Source organism: Myotis nattereri (genome assembly GCF_964212035.1).
Source record: "Myotis nattereri genome assembly, chromosome: 7".
In the NCBI taxonomy this organism is placed as follows: Eukaryota; Metazoa; Chordata; class Mammalia; order Chiroptera; family Vespertilionidae; genus Myotis; species Myotis nattereri.
The window spans coordinates 64,081,591-64,103,291 of NC_138082.1; the positions used below are offsets into that span (position 1 = coordinate 64,081,591).

Genomic DNA, 21,701 nt, shown 5'->3' on the forward strand with positions numbered 1-21,701 from the left:
CTTCCATTCAAGTCTCTAGGTATTGTGATTAGTTCCTTGCAAACTATTTTCCCATAGGGAGAAGAAAGATAAACTCGCATTTATGTTTTTCTGTTTGTCTAAGTTGACCTACTTTGACAAAAATGTCAAGGGATGAAGCTCATTCACGCTCACAGAAAAAAGGAGGAGACAAGCTAAAAAGCTATGGAAACACTAAGTTTCTTGGAATAAAGGTTCTACGTTAATTGAGGTCTTATTATTGGGTCCAACTCTGCCATTCTGTGTTGAAATAAGAAGCACTGAAGTCAATTGCTTCCTCCGATGAAGTAAATTGCTTTCCCCAGGAAGCTAACGGGTCTGTCATGGTGACTACTGTGCACATCAGAACTGTCCCAGGCTTAGCCACCTCCTGGCAGGTGCAGAGCGCAGACAACTCCCCACTCCTGACCGAGGAGCGAGCCCACAGCCCCGCCAGGCACACTCTCCCTCCCACTACAGGGATTTTATTATTGACTGAGCCGTAATCACAGAAAAATTTTCCATTAGAATTGCCACCACATCAAAGGGAAATGAGAAGGGACGGCCTGGAGCCGGGTGAGCATGTCCATGGGTATAAGTGCAAGTGTCACAGAACCAGAGTGTGGTGACGTTCCCTCTGCTTGTCTTTCGGCAAATGCAGCAGTTTGGGGGGAGCAGCTAAAGACCTTCAAAGTAGTTAGAAGTTATGCTTACGCACATGCATGCTTAGGCAACTGTCATTCAGCCCCTTGGCAAGAGCTTTTCCTCTATGGTATTCGTCGTCATTCCCCACCTGCCCTGACCTGCTCCCCTCAGACCTCCCCCCCACCCACAGGCCACTGCCCTGTGTGAAAGCTCAGAGCTCAGCTTCCTGTCACCGTGGACAGTGAGGGTGAGACTGTGAGGTGGAAACAGCAGGCCCACCGATGGGGCAGGAGGAAGGTCCAGCCCCAAAGCCCGGACAAAGTGTCCTACGAAAGCCAGAGGGCTGCCTGGGAGCCAGGGACGGCCTGTCCAGCGTCGTCCCCTGCAGTGGGCTTCAGAGTCCCACCCTGGACACAGGTCCCATCCCCCGCCCGGCCCAAACACTCGGGGAGACTGACAGGCCTTGAGCAACTGGACCTTGACCTCCGGGTGCCACCTCCTGCCCCTTTTCCACTGGACCACAGCCACTCCTCTCCCTGCTGCCTCTGCCTGGAAGGCTGTCTGTACAGTCACTCCCAAGCCCACTGCCTCAAGTCCCTGCTCAAACGTGGCCTCCTCCTGGAGGCCCCCCCGCAACCATGCCCCACGCTTTCTATAACCGTCCAGTGGAGTTCGTCATTTACTTCCTATTGTTTGCTGTCTGTCTCCTCCAGATAAACGTCCGCTTCACGAGAGCCAGGATCGTATCTGTTGTTTATCATGCAGCCCAAGCCCCTAGAATGCCAGCCCTCGCAGGTGCTCCACAAGTACCTGTTGGAGGTTGAGTGCATGTAGCCACAGGGCACAGAAGCTATAAAATTACAGGCAGTGATTTGCAACTTAGTTCAATCCTTACACAGGGGTCCCAGGGTTACAGTACTGAGGACAGACAGACGGACGGATGGATGGATTCTCCGTCAAGAGCCAGAGAACAAATTCTACAACTCTCACTTTTCCACAGCGTATTTTATGTCTAAAATGATACACTAAAGGCATGCCCAGATAAAACTGTAGGATAAAATAATTCAACAAATCATAAACTAATCTGGTCTTTAAGATGAAAATGAGTTGGCAAACTTGCTGACATACCACCGTCTCCTCCAGCCCTTTGAGGTCCTCCCTGGCTTGTTCCCTTTTGTCATTGAGCAACCTAAAAAACAAAAACAAAAAGGAAGCATGAACCACCAAGGGGGCGTCAGAGATCTCCGTAGACACCACCGGCACCTGCAGACAAATCAACGAAACGAACCAACTCACACACAGCCATCGTCTGCTTTAACTGGCCGGACCTTGCCCGGATATTTGAGTATCGGAATCACAAAAGCAGACTTCGTAGGGCTGTGCTGGGAAGAGAGGAAACAGAGGAAACGTGTACAGCGCACTCACAGGAGCTTTTCCAGCTTCATCTCCCTCTCCCGGTCCTCGATCTTCAGCTTGTTATAATCAGAGCTGAGCTTCTCTTGTTCCAGTTGCAGTTTCTGATTCAAACTGAAATGGGCAGGAAAAAACAATATGTTCTCCATCAATCTGAAACCCCGAGTCCTCCAGCTAAAGACATGGTTCTGTTCCAACCCCATTAGTTCTGTGCAATCAAGGCAGCAATTCTGGAGGACTTTGAGGGACCGGAGAGCAATTTCACAGCTCCCTCCCTGCCCAAGTGAAAACGAATTTTCTGGGGAGCGCCTGAGGCAGGATATATTTATAGTTGGCTTGGGCGAGAGCTTAGAGGGGAAAATAATGAGACGGGGAAAGGGCCGATCCTTTGAAACAGAGACAGAGCGCCTGTCAGAATTCTACAGACAGCATGCAGCACTCAGGGAACTTTATTTGGCCGTTTCGACCTTCCCTTCCTCTCTGGTCCCATGTTCTGAAAACATCTTCTAAATCCAAATTCCTGGCTCACACTGTGGCAGTTCCACTCTGTGAGGTCCTCGCGGAGGGGGACAGAGGGAGGAAACAAATCAAGTCTTGGGTCTCTGCAAAAAAGAAACTCGCCATCTGGTTGGGGCATCTGGTCGACACTGACAGCAGCCCAGCACTTGCAAACCCTCTCATGTGGCCGCAGGACTGTACAGGCAGATCACACGCCCTCTGAGGAAGACCCAGAGGCCCCCTGGAAGGAGCAGGCCCAGGAAACGCTCCCACCTGCTAACTCAATCTCCAACCCTCCCTCTTTCTCGCCTTCCTTCCCGCCCTCTTTTCCCCTCGCGCTGAACATTGTGAGGGTGACTAATCAGGATAATGAACATGAGACACGCCGGGGGAGACACACAGCATGAATGCTGGCCTGGCAGCGGCCCAGAGGAGCGGCGGTCCCTCTACCTGCGCCCCTTAGGGGAGGTGTGCGGCCCGTCACGCCACTGACACTTGCTCGGGTTACCTCTCTCTCCTCTTAAAATGCAAATGTGTGTGTGGGCAGCTGGCACGCATTGAGAAGAGATTGGGATCAGTGGTCTGGAGAATTAAACTCTAACTCCAGTTTGATTCCTACTTGGCTGCGTGACCCCGAGTCCATCATTTCCCTGAGCTTCCCACAGAGAGACGGTTCTTCATTTACAGAAATGGGAGGGGACGGAACCTCTGGTCCACACCTGGGGGCAGGGGAGATGGCAGTGGAGAGGACTATTTCAACAAAGTTGGTTTTCTTTGCTCTGTATTTGGGGCATTTAAAAACATGACTCTATAGAGTTCAAAAATTAGCAAGGAGCTCACGGTGCAAAAAAACATTAAGAACTCCCAGGAGAGGATCCTGAAGGCCCCGCCAGTGTGGTGACCTGTGTGATGAGGTGGACGGTGAGCGAGGAGGAGGGAGAGGCCAGGAGGGAGCAGGGCTCGTCAATGGCTGGGCCGTGACAGGAGAATGGCCTTGAGAGGCGTTACCAAGACGAGCTGCAGTGATGCCATCCTGGCGAGCGCCAAGGAACCACAGCTCAGACGCGGGGACCAGGGTCCCCTGGGAGGTGTGCATGTGCAACTGGGGGCCTTGGAGTTGTGCTGTGGGCACGCGGGTGCTGGGGTGAGGAGGCAGCTGAGCTGCCTTCTCTGGGGTGTCTTTTAATCCTCACCCAAGGATATGGTTATTGATTCAAGAGAGAGGGGTCGGGAGAGAGAAAGAGAGACATCGATGTGAGAGAACATCGACAGAACATTGATTGGTTGCCTTCCATACGTGCCCCGACTGGGGATCAAACCTGAAACCCAAGTATGTGCCCTGATCAAGAATAGAACCGGCACCCTTTCAGTACACAGGATGATGCTCCAACCACATGAGCCACACTGGCCAGGGCCTGGAGTATTTTTTAACTTATGTTAACTCCTGAGACCAATTTAGGGTTTTGGGTGTGTTTTTTTTGTTGTGGTTTTTTGTTTTGTTTTTTACTTTCATAGTATCCCCACCTACTGGCACATGTGTCTGCCTGCATGAGTGACCAATATGACCCTGTTCCGGGGGGACTCGCCTGCCACCTGCCCCACCAGCACCCCCTGAGGCTCAGCTCCAGATGGGGGAACAGACCTGGGGAGCAGCATGTCTAGCCGCTGTGGCCCCGAGTGGCACAGAGCCACAGGCCAAGAGAGCAGAGGCCCTGGCTGACAGCCACGTCCTTCCGGGCTGGCCCACGCACCAGGCCCACCCCACATCCCCGAGCCCGTGCCAACTCACTCCCGAATCTCATCAATGATTTTCTGCTTCTCCTCAATTTCATCGCGAAGTCTGGACAGCTGCTTCTGGTGAGCCTCCCGGTGGCTCTCCATCTGCTGCTCCAGCGCCTTCTGCAAGCCAGGCCGAGAGAGTGTGTCATCTGCGCTGGCCCTCAGCCCGCACCGTGACAGGTCCTGGATCCTTCTACCCCTCCCCCCTGCCCCTCGCTGTCAGATCCCAAAGCTGGGGCCCCAGAACCCGCCCTGCTTTACTGAGACAACAAAACCCAAGGATCTGTTACAAAACTGAGTGGGTCTGAGTCCAGCTCCCCCAAGCCACATGGCGTCTCTAGCCAGGTCAGTCGGAGGGCACAGACCTACTACCCCGGTGACGTCAGACAAGCCGTGTCCTGTGTGAGCTACACTTCCTCACCTGTACAGCTTAGATACTTGCCCCCGCCCTGCCCCCAGCACGAGTTAATGGTGATGTTCAAAGGAGACCTTTTCCGCAAAGTGATGTAGAATCAGGAGAGGGGCCATCGGTGAGGCAGGGTGTGCTGTTGGCTGGAGCAGGGTCCTGCCTTGGACATGGCTTTCCCTATGGGCTCATCCCCAGTGGGGCTCAGGGGTTGCCTAAAACTAATCAAAATGATGTATTTCCTCATATCTCATCTTACTCACCTAAAAATCTTATTTGCCAATCATATTTGCTGCATTTTTCTTTACTGTTTAAAATGTGACCCAAAATAAAGATCTCTATGTTTAAGGTGGAAATTCAAACTCGGGGTGTTTCTTTAAAAAGGTAGAGGGGGGAGACGTTTTCTTCCGTTCAGAGGAAGGACACGCATTTCTTCAGGGGTTAACCCGACCGCGTGGCCCAGGCAGTGGCTGGGAGGGGCCGCGCTCTCCCTCTTCATCGGAACGGGAACGGGGGAGAATAATGCAGGAATACAACAGAACTATCTACAGACAGCTCAGGCTGCTGGACCCCTCCACCTCCCGCTCATCTCTAACCAGGCCACACTCGGCGATGGGCTCCGACTGCCCGGCATGGGTGCCCCCACCCCTCACCCTGCTCTGCCACCGCATCTCTGAGGGAGACAGGTTTTCCCAGGACAAGACGGCCGAGTCCAAGTGCGCGCTCACCTTCATCTCCTCGGCATCCTGCAGCCGCGTCAGGTGTTCCTTCTCCTTATCCTGGAAGCTGACTTCGTGCATTTTTTCTGTTTTGAATTTGAAACAACAGTTTCAGATTTAACTGGAAGGTCTTGCACCCAATAGTAAAAATTAAAAAACAAAACCAGAAGAATGGCAATGGCAGGAACATTAGCTATATCACCAATTATAAGCACGGCACAGAGGGACGTCTGTCAGGGGAGGACTGGCTGAAGCCAGGCTGGCCGCTCTTGGGACATGACCTGGGGGGAGGGGGGCGTCGTACAGGGCAAGGTGCTCATTTGGAGCAGGCCACTCTACCACTGACTTGCACCTCACGCCTCCGAGTACTGGCCCCCACCTGGCCTCGTGAGTGACCCCCCGGGGAAAAACGTGCTTTGTGGGTTATAAACACGCCCTGTAGATTACACCGCACTCTGCGAATCTGAGTGGCATCTGAACCGATGCCACTGTCCAGAAGATCCAATTTACCTCCCAAGGGCACGCTGTCTATTCTCTAAGATTCTGGGGTAGAAAAACAATCTAAGGACAAGAACAAAGACATCAGAAATATAAAATACTCCCTAGATTAAATAGGAAGGCCCCCTATTTAGGAAGAGCTGCTGTGTGTGTATGGGGGCAGGGGCGGTCCCAGCCTCCTCTGGGTCCGTGGCCCCTGAGCACATGGTGCAATGGGCAGCTGGAGTTAGGTCGGGGGAGCAAGTGATTTAAGACAGCAACACTCAGACATCAAGCTTCCTCTCTGGTCTGTTTCCCTTACTTCAGGTTCTCTGGCTTCTATTTTATTTCCACTCAGGCAACACCGCAGAAGCCCTTTATAGGAGGGAAACGTTCTTTGCAGTGTCAGGTTTTGGGTGGAGCATTCTATTCCTAACGTTCATCCGTTATCACATAAAGAAAATATGACAAGGTCACTGCGGGGGTGGATATACTCTCTTTCTTTTTAAAATTTGCCTTGGCTTTTGAAACAAGATGTACTTACTGAACAAACAACTACATAATAATAAAGGAAATAAAAAAAGGATAATATTGTCACCAATCCTATTATGCAAGCAAAACCATTTTCATTTCAAATATTAGTGTGTAGGCCTTGGAACATAAGCATCCATTGATTTCTAAATGTTATAACCACAGCAAAAATAAGATACACTTTATGATTTTTAATCTAAGGTTACATTGTAAGCATTGAGCAGCCTTGGTCTACTTCATCTCCAATATGAAAATAATGTTCTGTTGAACAAGATACCAAAGTTAATGTTGGACATTTAGGTTCCTTCATTTTTTTCACTAATATAATTCTGTAACGAGCATTTGTGATTTAAGGATCAAAAGTATGAAAAATGCTATGATTATTAATATGTTTCTCAAAATGCTTTCCAAAAGGCCTCTAACAATTTTCATTGCGACCCATAATATGTGTGCTCCGTTTCAGCTCCGTGCATATATTTTAAGCCTGTCTGGTCTCTGCATGTCTAGTCAGCCTCCTCCTGTTTACTCAGATTACTGAATGCTTCCCATGGCTCAGTACTTCCCGCAGCGAAGACAGGGGGGGATGCCTGACAAAGGGAGTGGCCTGTTCGAGGACGGGGGCAGGGGGGCACAGTGAGCCACTGGTGGAAGTTCAGACTTGCCCTTAAGAGCCACAATGTCAGAGGCTTGGGGTTGGGCACGAGGCAGATTTGACTTTAGAACAGTCCCTTGGGTTGCAGCCCGGGAGCCAGCCTGGAGCAGGCTGGGGCAGGACTCTCGCTAAACGGATGTCATCACAACTCTTAGTTAGATTAAGGCAGTGACAATGAAGACGGAGATGAGCAGGTGGAAGAGACAGGCCTTTGATAGACGGGAAGCAGGAGTAGGGAAGAGGGGATTCTGAGGTGGGCGGCAGGGTGGGCTCCAGGAAAGTGGGCAGTGGAGCAGATAGAGAGTGAAGGCAGTCTTCTGGATTATTCTCCAATCCCCCACCCCCACCCCCCACCCCAATGATGCCATTGTCATCATAGACCTAGAAATGCTTTAACTGAGCAAAAGTGGACATCTTGAGTTCAGCAATGCAGACAGTGCCTGCTTAGGCCGAGAGTGTGACACCAGCAAAGTAGTCACTCACTTACCTTGGGCTCGGAGCTTGGCCAGCTCCTCATTGAGCGAGTCTTGGGACTCTTCCAGCTGCCTCCTCTTCTGCTCCATGTTCTGCATGTAGTCCGTCAGGGATTTGATCTTGGCCTCGTGCTTGAAACAGCAAATAGATAAAAAGAATGAAGGACTAGAAGTGGTCACCTCACTTGCCCGGGACTGTCCAATGGGAAAATGCATGGACTAACTAGCAGGGTCCTGTTTTCCCATGTGCTTCTCTGCCTCTCACAGACACCCCTCAGGGCCACGCCCCTCCTCGCCACCCACAGTGCTGAGACACCAGAGCCCAGGCTGGTTTTCTCCTCACAGAGAACAGAAAGCTGGAGAGAAAGGGGTAGGGGAGTGTCTGGGGCTGAGGGCTTCATTCTTTGAACCCGCACCTGTGGACTGCATCTTTACAAATCAAATATTATGGCTTTTCTTTTTCTGTCTTTCAGGCTCACCAATTCCTGTCTCACAGACTTTACATTTTACATGTTCCTCTCCCTGGTAAGCTCTCCCCCATCCCAGACATGGACCTTATCACGCAGACCATCATTTTCTTATGGCACTAAATTTCTACATGGCTTATCTCAGCCACTTTCTTACTTGTTAGCTCATGAGGGTACATGCTTAGTAACTATTAGTGCAGTGGTTCTCAACCTGTGGGTCGCGACCCCTTTGGGGGTCGAATGACCTGTTCACAGGGGTCGCCTAAATACATCCTGCATATCAGCTATTTACATTACGATTCATAACAGTAGCAACATTACAGTTATGAAGTAGCAACGAAAATAATTTTATGGTTGGGGGTCACCACAACATGAGGAACTGTATTAAAGGGTTGCGGCATTAGGAAGGTTGAGGACCATTGTATTAGTGGGATGAATGAATGAATGAATGAATGAATGGGAGTTCACCGATGAACAGGGCCAGCGGTCACTTCTAGCAGATGGAAATAGGCAGGCTCTTCCCCCTCCAGGTCAACAGGGATCCCATTTAGGCGAGAAGACCCAGGAGACTGAGCTCGGATCTAACGAAGTGACCTCTGGGGGAAGGACTCAGCTGGAGCAATGAACTTATAAGCATAGCGTGTGGTGAAGAGGATGATTGTAAACAAGGAAGATAGCATTTTAGCTGGCAATATTTTGTCAGATTCCTTGGATCATGTCGAAAACCAGACAACCAAGATTTCTCTTATGTTTGAAACCCAGGAAATAATGATTGAATCTTTAGCTCTGTGTAAATTGTAGCAAAGTACAAAACAGCACCTAATGGAAAACTATTGCTAATGTAGAAAACCCTGCCTGACAAAGGGATTCTTTAACCCCAAATATCTTAATATTCTTTTTTCAATATGCTTTTATTAATTTCAGAGAGAAGGAGAGGGAGAGATAGAAACATCAATGATAAGAGAAACTCAGTGATTGGCTGCCTCCTGCACATCCCCTACTGGGCATGGAGCCCACAATCAAGGCATGTGCCATGACTGGGAATCGAACCATGACCTCCTGGTTCATGGGTCGATGTTCAACCACTGAGCCATACCAGCCTGGCCCTAATATTCTTGACTCCCATCTCATATTCCCAAAGTCAGTGTTCTCTAAGACCTGGGTACCTGGACCCCGGTCGTGGGCTCCAAACTTTATAGCACCCCCCTTAGCCAATGAGCTGGCTGCGCCCCATTCCAGGGAGCAGAGGTCACAGGCTAGGGGAGCATGCCCACCTGGACCACGTCCCCTTCTATCTGGGAAGCAGTTCCTCTCGGCTCCAATAGCCCCACGGCCACTCCCAGGCCACTGCTGCTACTCCCAGCATCTATTTAAATAATTACAGACGCAGTCACACAGCTCTCTCCGCGCACAGGGAGTGCAGGAGGGACTCAGCGTGGAGGCCAGTGCCTCCAGATGGAAAGACAAGACAGTGGGCTGCAGGCTGCGGGGCCTCTATTTGGACTCTGGCTTTGACCTCTAATAATAGGCTCAGGGCTCCCCAAAGCACATGCCATCAGGATCAGAGGGGATCTGGGAATCATACTGGGGGAGTGGGGGGCACTGAGCCCTAATGTTTACCATTTCTTATCTCAATTTTTAAGAATTATAAAAGGTAAACTGTAAAGCAAGCTCAGAAAGAAGTGGTATAAATTCCCCCCATAAACCACTCTAACTTATCAACTGTTTCCCCCTTATATCCCTGGTTTTATCTATATGAACACATATTTTACAAAGTTATAAAGCACAACACAAATACTAATAGCATTTTCATTTTCACTATCTTCATGTAATTATACTTTTCAAATGGCTAGATTTAATAGTTTTTTGGGTAAGAGCTACATAACACTCTCCCATATAACTTTATGTTATTAGTCTATCAATAAATATTTGGGCATTTTACCTTAATGTAAGAAATATTGCACTCAACCACTTCCATATAAGGCCTTAATATTTTTAATCAGGAAATGATAATGCTGTATGAAATGAAAATTTTTCATTTTTATTACCAATGAAAAATACCATATGTGAAATTACTGGGCCAAAGTACACTTATACTTTTCATGGCTTTTGATTTCCAAAGTGCTTTCCAAAAGGACCGACCAAATCATACTTTTTTCAACAATGTATATAAATGTCACCATCACACACTAGCCTGGAATAATCTTTTCAATACCTTCTTGCTCATCATGTTGGTTATAAAATGGAACCTTGATGTTTTAACTGCGTCTGTTAGATGACTGTGGTGGCAGACAAGGAGGCTGGAGATGTTCTATGATCACGTATTATTGTCACATTTAAAAGCACACCAGAGCGAGGTACGCGTTTGTCTGTCTCTCAGTGTTATCTGCGGCATCACTCATGCTGACATGCATCTGTTTCCCTCAAATGACTCCAGCTGATTTAATGCCTGGCATGAGGCAGGGGCAGCGGCGCACACCAGCAGCCACAAAACCCTCACACCAAGCTCAGGTTAACAGTGGTAGGCCAGAAACCAGGCCATTTTCTGAGACCGCCTTGCTAAAATGAAAACGCCACTCCAGTGGGAACAGAGCAGCCCACTCCCTGAGGAATGGAATGTGCCCGGGCTTGGAAACCCCTTCCCGGCTTCGGGTTCAGGTACACATTGCGGGGAGTCCCAGCTTTGCCTTTCACGGGTGCCATGGCTTTGGACACTGCGTTTAATCATTCTTACGTCTCAGTTTCCTCATCGGAAAAACAGAAACAAAAATAAAACCTGCCCACCAGGATTTTTTTAAAGATCAAGTGGGACAGGCATCTAAATTGCTTAGCACAGCATATGGCACACTGTCAACACTCAATAAAATGTCACTAACAACAGTAGTGGTAGCTGTTGTTTCTGTTTTCAACCATTAAATTGGTTCTATGATAGAGATTAAACGATGAAGGAATAGTGCCTTAACTCAGCGGTTCTCAACCTGTGGGTCCCGCCTAAGACCATCCTGCATATCAGATATTTACATTACGTTTCATAACAGTAGCAACATTACAGTGATGAAGTAGCAACAAAAATAATTTTATGGTTGGGTCACAACATGAGGAACTGTATTTAAAGGGCCACAAGGTTGAGAACCATTGCCTTAACTGATAGGAGATTTAGATTCTAATCTTATCCATTTATTATATATTTATCTACCTACCAACCTAGCTGCCTATTTACTTATCCACAGATAGCAAGATAGAGATATATAGGCACATCCTTTAAAAAGGGACTGAAGGTAATTCGAGTAACTCCCAACAAAACCTTGCGTGGGTTAAGAATAAGGCTGGACCACCACTGCCTGGGGAGGCCACCGACAACCACTACCCAACGCAAAGCTCATCAGTACCCCCTGCGCACCATCAGCCCTGATTAGAGCACGGAGGAAGCAGGTTTCGAGAGCGCAGGTGTGAAGGGACGCGGAAAGGTGTGGCCCACCTGGGAGATGAGCAGCTGGCAGGCGGCCAGCTCCCGCTCACTGGCGTTCATCTTCCTGTTGGAGTCCATCTGGGCGCTCTCGAGCTGCTTGCTGCGGTTCACCAGGGACTTGACCTCTGACTTCATCTTGCTGATGTACAGACGGGCCATGGTGAACTCCTCCTCAATGACGCCATTCACGTCTGCCAGCTGGGCACAGGAGGGGACACAGCTACTGCCTGTAATTCCCAGAGGTCCTTGGGGCCCCTGAAACCCGGCCACGGGTCCTCAAGAGGTCTTGGGTTCCTGGTTAAGAATCCCTAATTACAGGACCCCAAGCTGAAAATGGTCCTAAAACATACTATACGTTCAACCTCACGATCTCGGAACCTCAGGTGAAACTTTCAACTGAAAACCTCTACTAAATGTAATCCTCAATTAACCAGGCTTTTCTTTCTAATTCATTTTTAGGGTGAAAGAGATAATATCAAAAGAAAAATACACTAAAAATTAAACCAAGAGATAACTTTAAGACGTGTTCCATTCAATGTCTTATATCTTATATTCCTAGACCAGCAGAGGCCCAGTGCTTCAAAGGGTGACTCTGAGCCCCTATGACAGTGATGGCGAACCTTTTGAGCTCGGTGTGTCAGCATTTTGAAAAACCCTAACTTAACTCTGGTGCCGTGTCACATATAGAAATTTTTTGATATTTGCAACCATAGTAAAACAAAGACCTATTTTTTATATTTATTTTATATATTTAAATGCCATTTAACAAAGAAAAATCAACCCAAAAAAATGAGTTCGCGTGTCACCTCTGACACACGTGTCATAGGTTCGCCATCACTGCCCTATAAGAACTCCAGCCAGAATTTCAATTATGTTCTCTAGAGCCTGCTATTCAGAAAGAGGAGTAGTCTAAAGGCTTGAATGTTTCTACAACTAAGGATTGAAAAATAAAAAGGATTTTCTATATAGTCCTCAATTAAACAACAACAAAATCTAATGAACAAGAAGGTGCCATTACCAAATCCACGTCTCCTTGCCTCTACCTGCCTGCCCCTTCCAGGCAGACCCGCATCGACCTTGTTTAAGATCACTGAGAATAACAGTCTAAGTGCCCCTTTAGGAGAGAAGCGTCTGACAGCCAGCATTCCTGCATGAGCTCATGTTTGGTTTCTAGGTTTCAGAGCTCTACTCCAAACAAAAATTGACACAAGGTACTCGGGATAGAAACCCATTTGCAGAGATGCAAACATGCTCTTGAAGGGAAGTTGACCAAATGAGCAAAGTGACTGTGTGCATATTTTGTTTAACCACCAGAGGGCATTCTAGCACCTCAGTCCAGAACCAGCCCATGACTAGAGGTTTCAGCTTGTTTTAAGACAATGATTCTAACTATGTTTTTTTGATGTTCCACAGTATACTCTAACAGCCCACTTTCGTCACTGATGTTTTCATTAATTCAACATATGACTCTTGTTTCAGTAAACATTGAAGAGTTAGGAAAGGAATTATGTATCAGCCCTGAAAATTGATAGCAGATAGGACACAAACTAGACAGCAGGCTGAGCACCTGTAACTTAACTTGCTGTCAACCTTCCCCTAAGAATTCTCGAACAGTATTAGTTACATCAGTGTCAATCAACACAACTTAGGATCTATATTAACGGCAAGAAAATCTACAAGTATCAACTTTTGCCTCCATTTTAAATTAATGGAGGTTCTTGCTTAATTAAGCCCATTATATTTCTGACTGACAACGATAGGTCTACCAATACCCCTCCTCCTTACATATTCCCTTTATCATCCTATAGCATGGAGAAAATGAGTAAGAGAAGCCTGAAATCTTTACATTGTTTTGCTCTTCTACCTTTGGAGACTGGTCAAACGTGGAACAGAGATAAGAAACTCATTCTTTAGCCTGACCAGGTGTGTTCTGCATACTGTCAGTTTCAGTAGAAAGGGACGGGAACATCCGTATCTTCTATGTGGAATTCACAATCTGCACCAGCGCCTGGTGGGTAAACATTGCTGAGCCAACAGGCAGGACATCCTGGGAGGAGACAAACCCTCCTCCGCCCCAGTTTTGTCCTTAGACAAGGACGCTTTCTACTCTGTGCCCAGATCCCCTGGGAACTGGGAGAATAAGAAATGTATATACAATAAGGGCTTCCTCCAAAACGATAGTTGGATATTTCTTCTCCCAAAACCAGAACCGGAAGCACTGAAGCCTACCCTTGTCCTAGGAGATCTAACAAGGGATTTGAGTTCATGTCTGGTGGAAAAAACACATGATTTCAAACAAATGACTTTAACTGAAAGGTTTCTTACCCCTTAAGAATTCATATATTTAGTCGTGTAAATTCTAAGTTTTAAGTAATTTTAGAACACTGTTATTTCAAAAAGAAGAATCCGAGTTTGCTGCTGAGATGTTATTTATAACTCTCCCGAGTCTGACAGCGACTCCAACCGTAGACACTAGACTGTGTGATCTAGTACAAATGACTAATCCAAGGAAAAGGGGCTGCCTTCACTTGGACGACAGATGCTGCCTGCCCCTCTGCTCTGCCTACAGAGGACGAGTCACCCACACACCCACCACCTGCCCCAGGAGCATGGGCTGCTGTGCAAGGTGCCATTTCTAGGCCAACTAAAGGTAAGTAAGGTGACTGCTCACCCTCTAGTGCAGCGGTTCTCAACCCGTGGGTCGTGACCCCTTTGGCGGTCAAACGACCCTTTCACAGGGGTCACCTAAGATCATCCTGCATATCAGATATTTACATTACAATTCATAACAGTAGCAACATTACAGTTATGAAGTAGCAATGAAAATTATTTTATGGTTGGGTCACAACATGAGGAACTGTATTTAAAGGGCCAGAAGGTTGAGAACCACTGCTAAGACATAAAGTCAGAGGCGACTAAAAGAAGTAGTCAGTGTGGGTCCAACAAAAGTCAGGCAGCTAATCCATCCATTCCATGTACTCTAACCTCTATCTTATTTGTTTGTGGTTGTATTCCTGGAAATCTTTGTAGGGAAAACCCAGTGACATGGTACATGAGAAAAAGAGGCAGTTCATGAATAAACCTGACAAAGTCAACACCAGGCTCATCTTGTCAGGAGCTGGTCTCATCTTGTTTTGTTGACTAAACAAAATATTGCCTGGACTCTGTTTCAAGACAAGACAGAGCTGGAGAAATGGGGGTTCTTCCGTTTACACGTGGTGCCGGCCTGCTGCATTCTGGAGGTGATGCAGAGGAGACTCCCACAGCCATCCTTTCCCTCACACCAGTACTACCACAGGGACCTCGTGGGAACTAAAAGAACAAAAGTTCCCTCGTGGGAACTTTAGGAACAAAAATACAAGATCACTGAAAATTTCCTAGATTTGCTCCTTTTCTTAGAGCAAAATAACTGTCAACTGAGTAGTCCTAACAATAAGGAAAGTGTCTGTAATAAGTGGGACCTAATCAAACTAAAAAGCTTCTGCACAACAACATCAAAATGCAACCTATGGAATGGGAGAAAATATGTGCAAGTCACATATCTAATAAGGGTTAATATCCAAAATATATAAAGAACTCATACAACTCAATAGCAAACCCGAAGAATCTAATTAAAAAACGGACAGAGGATCTAAACAAACATTTTCCCAAAGCAATACAGATGGCCAACTGGTACATGAAAAGATGCTCCACATCACTAATCATCAGGGAAATGCAAATCAAAATCACCTCACACCTGTTAGAATGGCTGTCATCAAAAAGATGAGAGATAACAAATGTTGGCAAGGCTGTGGAGAAAAGGGGACCCTCATGTTGGTTGGAATATAAATTGGCGTAGCCACTATGGAAAACAGTATGGAGGTTCCTCAAAAATGAAATTTCTTAAAAGTAGAACTACCATATAGCCCAGCCACCCTACTTCTGGGTCTATAACCAAAGAAAGTGAAATCAGAATCTCATAGGGATATCTGCATTCCCACATTCATTGCTGCATTACATACAATAGCCAAAAAATGGAAACAACCTAAGTGTCTGTCAACAGATAAATGGACACAGGTGTGTGTGTGCGCGCGCACGCACGTGGGGGGCGGGGGAGGTGGGGCGAGGGGTGTGTGTTACACAACGGAATGTTATTCAGACATGGGAAAAAAGGAAATCCTGCCATTTGCAATAAAATGGATGGACCTTCAGGGTTCACCCAAGTGAAATAAGTCATACAAAGACAAATACTATATGATATCACATATATGTGGTAGTTAGAAAATCTAAGAACGTCAAACTCAGAGGAACAGTGGTTACCAGGGGTTGGGGGTGGGTACATGGGGGAGTTATTGGACAAAGGGTACAAATTTCCACTTATAACATGAACAAGTTTGGAGAGCTAATGCATAGCAGGGACTAATATTATAGCTAGTAATACTGCATCATATACTTGAGTGCTGCTAAGAGGTAGATCTTAAATGTTCTCACCAGGAAAAATAAATGCTGGCTGTGATAAAATGAAGATGGCAGCTAATACTTTGATGGTAATTATTTTGCAACATATAAATGCATCAAAGCAAGATACTGCACACCTTAAATTATACAACGTTATGTGTTCACTGTATCTCAAAAAAGCTAGGGGGCAAGAGTATCTGCTTCCATAATGATACATCTAATAAATATCTGTATACGTCATGTAATTTCTGAACTGACAACCTTTGACATAACCTGGCTCACCTTGTCATCTTACAGAGAAGCAAAGTGACTTGTCCAAAGTCACATCACTCCTCCGTTTAGCTCTCACTGTCCTAATAATTAAATCAGAATTACAAGAAAAAGAACAGAATGATTAAGAGTATGATGCTCTACAAATGAGAGTTATCAATGAAATTAACCAGGGCATCCAATGTCTGGAATCCAAAAATATCTTTAAAACATCCAGGAGAGTTATTTTAAAATAATCTCAGACTTCAGATTCCCAGAGGTAAGGACTCTTTTTTTAAATGCTGAAGCACCCAGACATTCCTTGATTTCATTAGCATTTTTCATCAGCTCTATTTTAGAACTTAGCATAAAAATATCTTCCTTTATCGTTATCAGCAGCAGGCGCGAACTTGCCATAAATCAACTCCATCTTCATATTTCCAGGGCCATTCAATCACCCAAACGTCAAAAGTTTATAGCTCAACACCAGTGTATGCTTCTAAAAATTCTTCTCAATCCTCAAATATAAAATCACCAAACTGGAACTTAATAGGGTTCATCCTATAGTATCTGAGGATTCTAGCTAAAATTAGATTCATTCATAAAGTTCATGCAATATTCAATTATAATAGAGGTTCAATGAAAGAATGATAGGTTTACAAGAGCTCATATACTCTAAACCCAGAGCTGTTATATCATCCAAAAAGGGCTTTGTACGTTTTCAGAAATGTCTATAAACAAGGTTATTTGGGAACCCTTTTCTAGTACAATCCCAACTAAAAAGCTGAGAGTTCCCACTAGCAGGCTAATATAGAATTCAGCCTTTTAAAAGTCAAATGCCTAATTCAAAGATTTTGTTTCAGAGACTTGTGAGGTGGAAGCTGAGCAATACAGCACATTCCCTGGCTTGACTAACCCACACGTTTATCAGTGGCTACTCTGTAGAAGGTACTGTATTATGATAAAGCTACTATAATCAAAACAGACTTTTATTGGCATAAAAGTCAATGAAACAAAATGGAGACCAGAAACAGTGTACACACTTTGTGTGTGGTGGATGTGTTCTCTTACTGTGGCTTCATAAGTGTATACATATGTCAAAACTTCTCAAATTGTGCACTTTAAGTACGACTAACTTTATATCAGTTATACCTCAATAAAGCTATTTTTTAAAATATGTCTATCTTATTTTTCAATGGCATCTCCACATTGTGGCAAGCTGTTAATTTTTCTTGGCTGATAACTTTGTTTATTCTCGCCCCACCCCCATTCTTTCCCACCCCCCCCCCCCTCGCCCTTACTCCTTGCCATCAATGGCACCAATGTGCACAGCCCCAGGGGATTATTGATGGTTGGTTTAAGCCCATGATAGTAATCCTAATTCTCTACTTTCCTAGCTCCCCTTGCAGTTTGGGGTGATCATGTACCACACTTCTGGCCAATAAGGTCCAGAGAGATGTCAAGGGGACTTTTGGGATACAGTTCCCTCCTGGATGAAAGCTGGCTGTGTTTCAGCGCAGCCTGCCTTGGAGGTAGTTGTGTGAGGATGTGCGGACTGGTGCTATAGCAGCTATCTTGCTCCCATGAGACAAAAACCTACAGACATGAAAAAGTAACAGGCTAAGGAAAACATAAAGGAAATAGAGAAAAGTCCTGGATACTTGACATTGTTGAAGCACTGCACCAAACCAAGACTGGCTTCTAAAACTTTAATAAGCTAAAGAATGGCCTGAGGAATCTTGTTAAAATGCAGAGTCTGATTCAGTGGGTGTGAGGTAGGCCTGAGATCTATATTCCCAACAAGCTCCAAGGTGACATAAATCATAACCTGAATAGCAAAATTCTAGACGTCTCATACGGAGAATAATTAAATGTGGCTTTGTTTTTCAAGCCACTGTTAGAATCCTATTACTTTCAGCTAAAAGCTCTCCTAATTCATGCTGATTGGTGGGGGAATTTTCACTCTGCTGGGTTCTCATAGAAAAGGCGAAACACAAGTCTGAGACCAGAACTGTTGGTTAACCTATCTGATTCCAAATTTCTGTGACAATGGCATATAAGTGTGAGGAATAAACCAATTTACATCAGGTCAACCAAGATTTGAAGACATTTCCTACATCTGAAGGTAATTATTTTCCTCCTTCTCCTTACTCAATTGTTCACTTAGTCATTCATCAGCCCTTTGATCATCCTTATTCGAATATTACAAAGCACGTGGCAGTGGCAAGGCACTGCACTAGGCATTGGATTCTCGGGAGAATCAAGCACTGACCCCCTCGCTCGGATCGCGCTGTTAGAAGAGCAGGAGAGAATGCAGGGCTGACTTACAGTCTTCACGTCGTTGGTGCCGATGATGCCGCCTATCTCCCCCAGGTCCTTCAGCAGCAAATTCAGGATCTCAGTGGCTCGCTTCTTCTGGTGGTTGCTGAGCTCTTGCAGCTGGCTCAGCTCGCGCTGTGTGGTTGTCAGTGTGGTCTGAAAACACATTTCCACAACAGATTAAAAGGCTCGCCCATCGATTTTATGCACTCAGCACCGCAATGAATAACAATATGACGTACGGTGGAGTTCTGTTACCATTTCATGTGATTTCCATATAAGGGTTCCTTTAAGTCAAACAATAGCATAGCGCTGAATTCTGTGACAAGAAGAGAAAGTCAGCCTGATATGTTATGTCTACATATCAGATGACAATCTCCAGGTTAGTGAAATAAGTTATTAAAAATAAATAAAGCCCAGAGGAACTCTGAGGTTCAGAACGTGTACTCACATCTTCCTACCTACCAGATGTTCTGTGTCAGTTCACGTCCTCAAGGGTCTAAACGTACCTGCAGGCACCCCCACCTCAACCTCCAAACAAACCTGCTCCCTGGATCACTTCCAAAGTCCCATCTGACTCCAGTCTGGAAGGCCCAGAGGGGCATTAATGCGTTTAGAAAACAACTTAGAGAAATTCTAATCTTCACCGTGAAGCTGAACTGAACATTCTTCACCTCTTTTCAAAAGTAATCAAGTTCAACAAGATCAGCCTTCTTAATATATAACAGAAGCTCCATTTTATTGCCAAACATTAACAAACCCATACCTTTCCATCCTTCATGTGTGCTACCAAGAAGTATGTATTTTTAACTAACTAACCAACTAACTAACTAAAACTCTCAACATCAAAAGAATAGTCATCTTTTGGTGTCTTGGTATTAACTCAGCCAACAACAAAAAATAATTTCCCTAAATTACGGAGCTCTGGAGGCTAATACAAAGACATTTATTCAATTCTTCCACACGCAGCTATTTTATGAGAGCACTTTTTAATGATCTTACTAAAAATAGTACTCTAAATGAGTCCAGTAATCCTCCAGTTTGACAGAAAATAAGAACTGTATTGTGAAAAATGTTCCATTGTTTTGAGAAGCAAATACCAAGGACTAGTTAAGGACCCTGTAGAAGAAAACAAGCAGAAGAAATCGAAGTCTCCTCCTTCCCTAAGTGACTGCAGTCTGTCTTTCCTTCTGTTTCTGTCTTTGTTTTGGTATTACCACCACTGGTATCATTGTGTTTTAAAATCCACAGGAGCAGTAGATCCCATCTTGGGAGGCCATTTAAAAAGTCCGCCTCATGCAGCTGAATGCATGGAGCGAGGAGCCTTTTCCATCAGCTTTACGGTCAGCAGCCTAGAGCTTCCCTGTACCATCTGCTGCTCCTCCTTACCCGGAGGACTGGATGCTTTCCACAGAGCAGTTTGGGCACAATCTCACAATACCAGACCATTGGGCTGAGGTGCCAAGGGCAGCCAGTCAGCTTCCTACCACCCATTTTCCAAATAGAAAAGGACAAAATGGACACATCCCACCACCAGCCATCTCGCCAAATGCTCACTGGCCCTGATGCCATGAGCTCACTGTGCAGGGCCGGCAGCATCCTTCGCTGGGAGCATCTGAGAATGAGAACATGTGCAGACTAAAGCACTGGATGGAAGCAGGACAACAGACAAACCAAACAGCGCAGGCCCGGGCTAGCACGGGCGCTGTGGGAGGGAAGGGACTTCATTCAGGAGGACATAACAAGAAGAGTGAAGCCCATTGCCTGCCAGGGTCACCCACTCTCACCTACTGATTTAACAGCTTGAGACTTGCTTATTGAAACTATAGCAAATGCACAGTCCATGCTAAGTGCTTTATGTGAACTGCCACATTCTCACACCCTGAAAGAAGCATGTTATTATTGCCATTTTTACAAATAAGGAAACGAATACTCAAGACATTTGAATGTTTTGACTAAGGCTTAAACAGCTCTAAAGTCAAAAGTTTAACCAGGGTCCTGGCTGGTGTGGCATCCCGTACACCAAAAGGTGGTGGGTTCAGTTCCCGGTGAGGGTACATAACCAGGTTGCGGGTTCAATCCCCAGTTGGGGTTCATGTGGGAGGCAATCGAGCGATGCTTCTCTCATCTCTCTCTCTCTCTCTCTCTCTTCCTCTCCCCTAACCTTTTCCTCTCTGTAAAATAAATAAATAATAAATAAATATCAATAAAAATTTTTTTTAAAGTTTTTAAAGAACTTTTTAACCAGGATTTTTCTGGCTCCAAAGTCTGCACTCTCTTGACTATTATTCCACAAGGCACCCCTGCTAACGTTATAAATCTCCTGAATAGAAAACAGTTGTGTTACGCAGTTCTAGGATGACTGGACGAGAGCCACACAAAATATTTCAATTATTGGAGGATTTCAGAGAATGCATCTAACACTGAAAATCCATTCAGCCAACTGCCTTCCTTTATACAGTCCATCAACAACCATGGATATATACAAGAGTGACAACCGAGGAAGTCCCCCATGGACAAACGCTCCCACCGTTTTCTGGGCCAGTTCATCAGTCAGCTGTTCATTGGCCCTCATCTTGTCCTCCACCTCCTGGGACTTCTGGTCGTAATTGACGGCCAGCTCCTCCAGGGCCTGTAGGACTTCTTTCACCTCGTCTTTGGCCGCCTCGTTTTCAATCTGGAGCCGTGTCAGCTCCTCTTGGATCTTCTCATAGTCTCTTCTTGTGGAAGCTAGAAGCTGGGAAATGAGTTGGCACAGTTGGTGAACCTGATGTTTAAATGTTTGTGCTCTGTTCTCTATCCAAAGTAAAGTAATTTTAAAAAACAGACACACAAAAAACAAGTTGAAAAAGTGTGGGATGACGAGAAACCCTATTGTATATCCAGATGCTAAATTTAAAAATAGCATGTTATTTCAAAAACCTGTTTCTTCCTCTTTCTTTTCTTTCTCACTTTTTTTTTCTTTATTCATTTTTGTTTAAAACTGCATAGGCTTACCTCGAAGAATTGATTACACATAAAAAATCACTATACTTCGTAGCTGCCTGGTTATCTCACTTGTCTAAAAAAGTATGGGGGGGAATCATTTCTGAGGACATAAGTACTTATATGGCTTTTTAATATTATCATTATTTCACATTGTAAACTGGTAAATTTCAGAGTCAACCAAG

The 21,701-nt window shown here is 45.6% G+C and overlaps 1 protein-coding gene across 1 annotated transcript in view; it reads right to left on the reverse strand.

Moving 5' to 3' along the window:
* KIF5C (kinesin family member 5C) overlaps nt 1–21,701 on the reverse strand; it is a 148,239-nt gene that overhangs the window by 23,117 nt on the left and 103,421 nt on the right. The window contains exons 14-21 of the mRNA XM_081096406.1: nt 21,062–21,268; nt 18,541–18,687; nt 11,536–11,724; nt 7,605–7,722; nt 5,467–5,543; nt 4,343–4,452; nt 2,068–2,169; nt 1,771–1,831 (exon numbers count right to left, since the gene is read on the reverse strand). Of these exons, the coding sequence (XP_080952532.1) occupies nt 1,771–1,831; nt 2,068–2,169; nt 4,343–4,452; nt 5,467–5,543; nt 7,605–7,722; nt 11,536–11,724; nt 18,541–18,687; nt 21,062–21,268 (1,011 nt within the window). The remainder of the gene's footprint in view (nt 1–1,770; nt 1,832–2,067; nt 2,170–4,342; nt 4,453–5,466; nt 5,544–7,604; nt 7,723–11,535; nt 11,725–18,540; nt 18,688–21,061; nt 21,269–21,701) is intronic.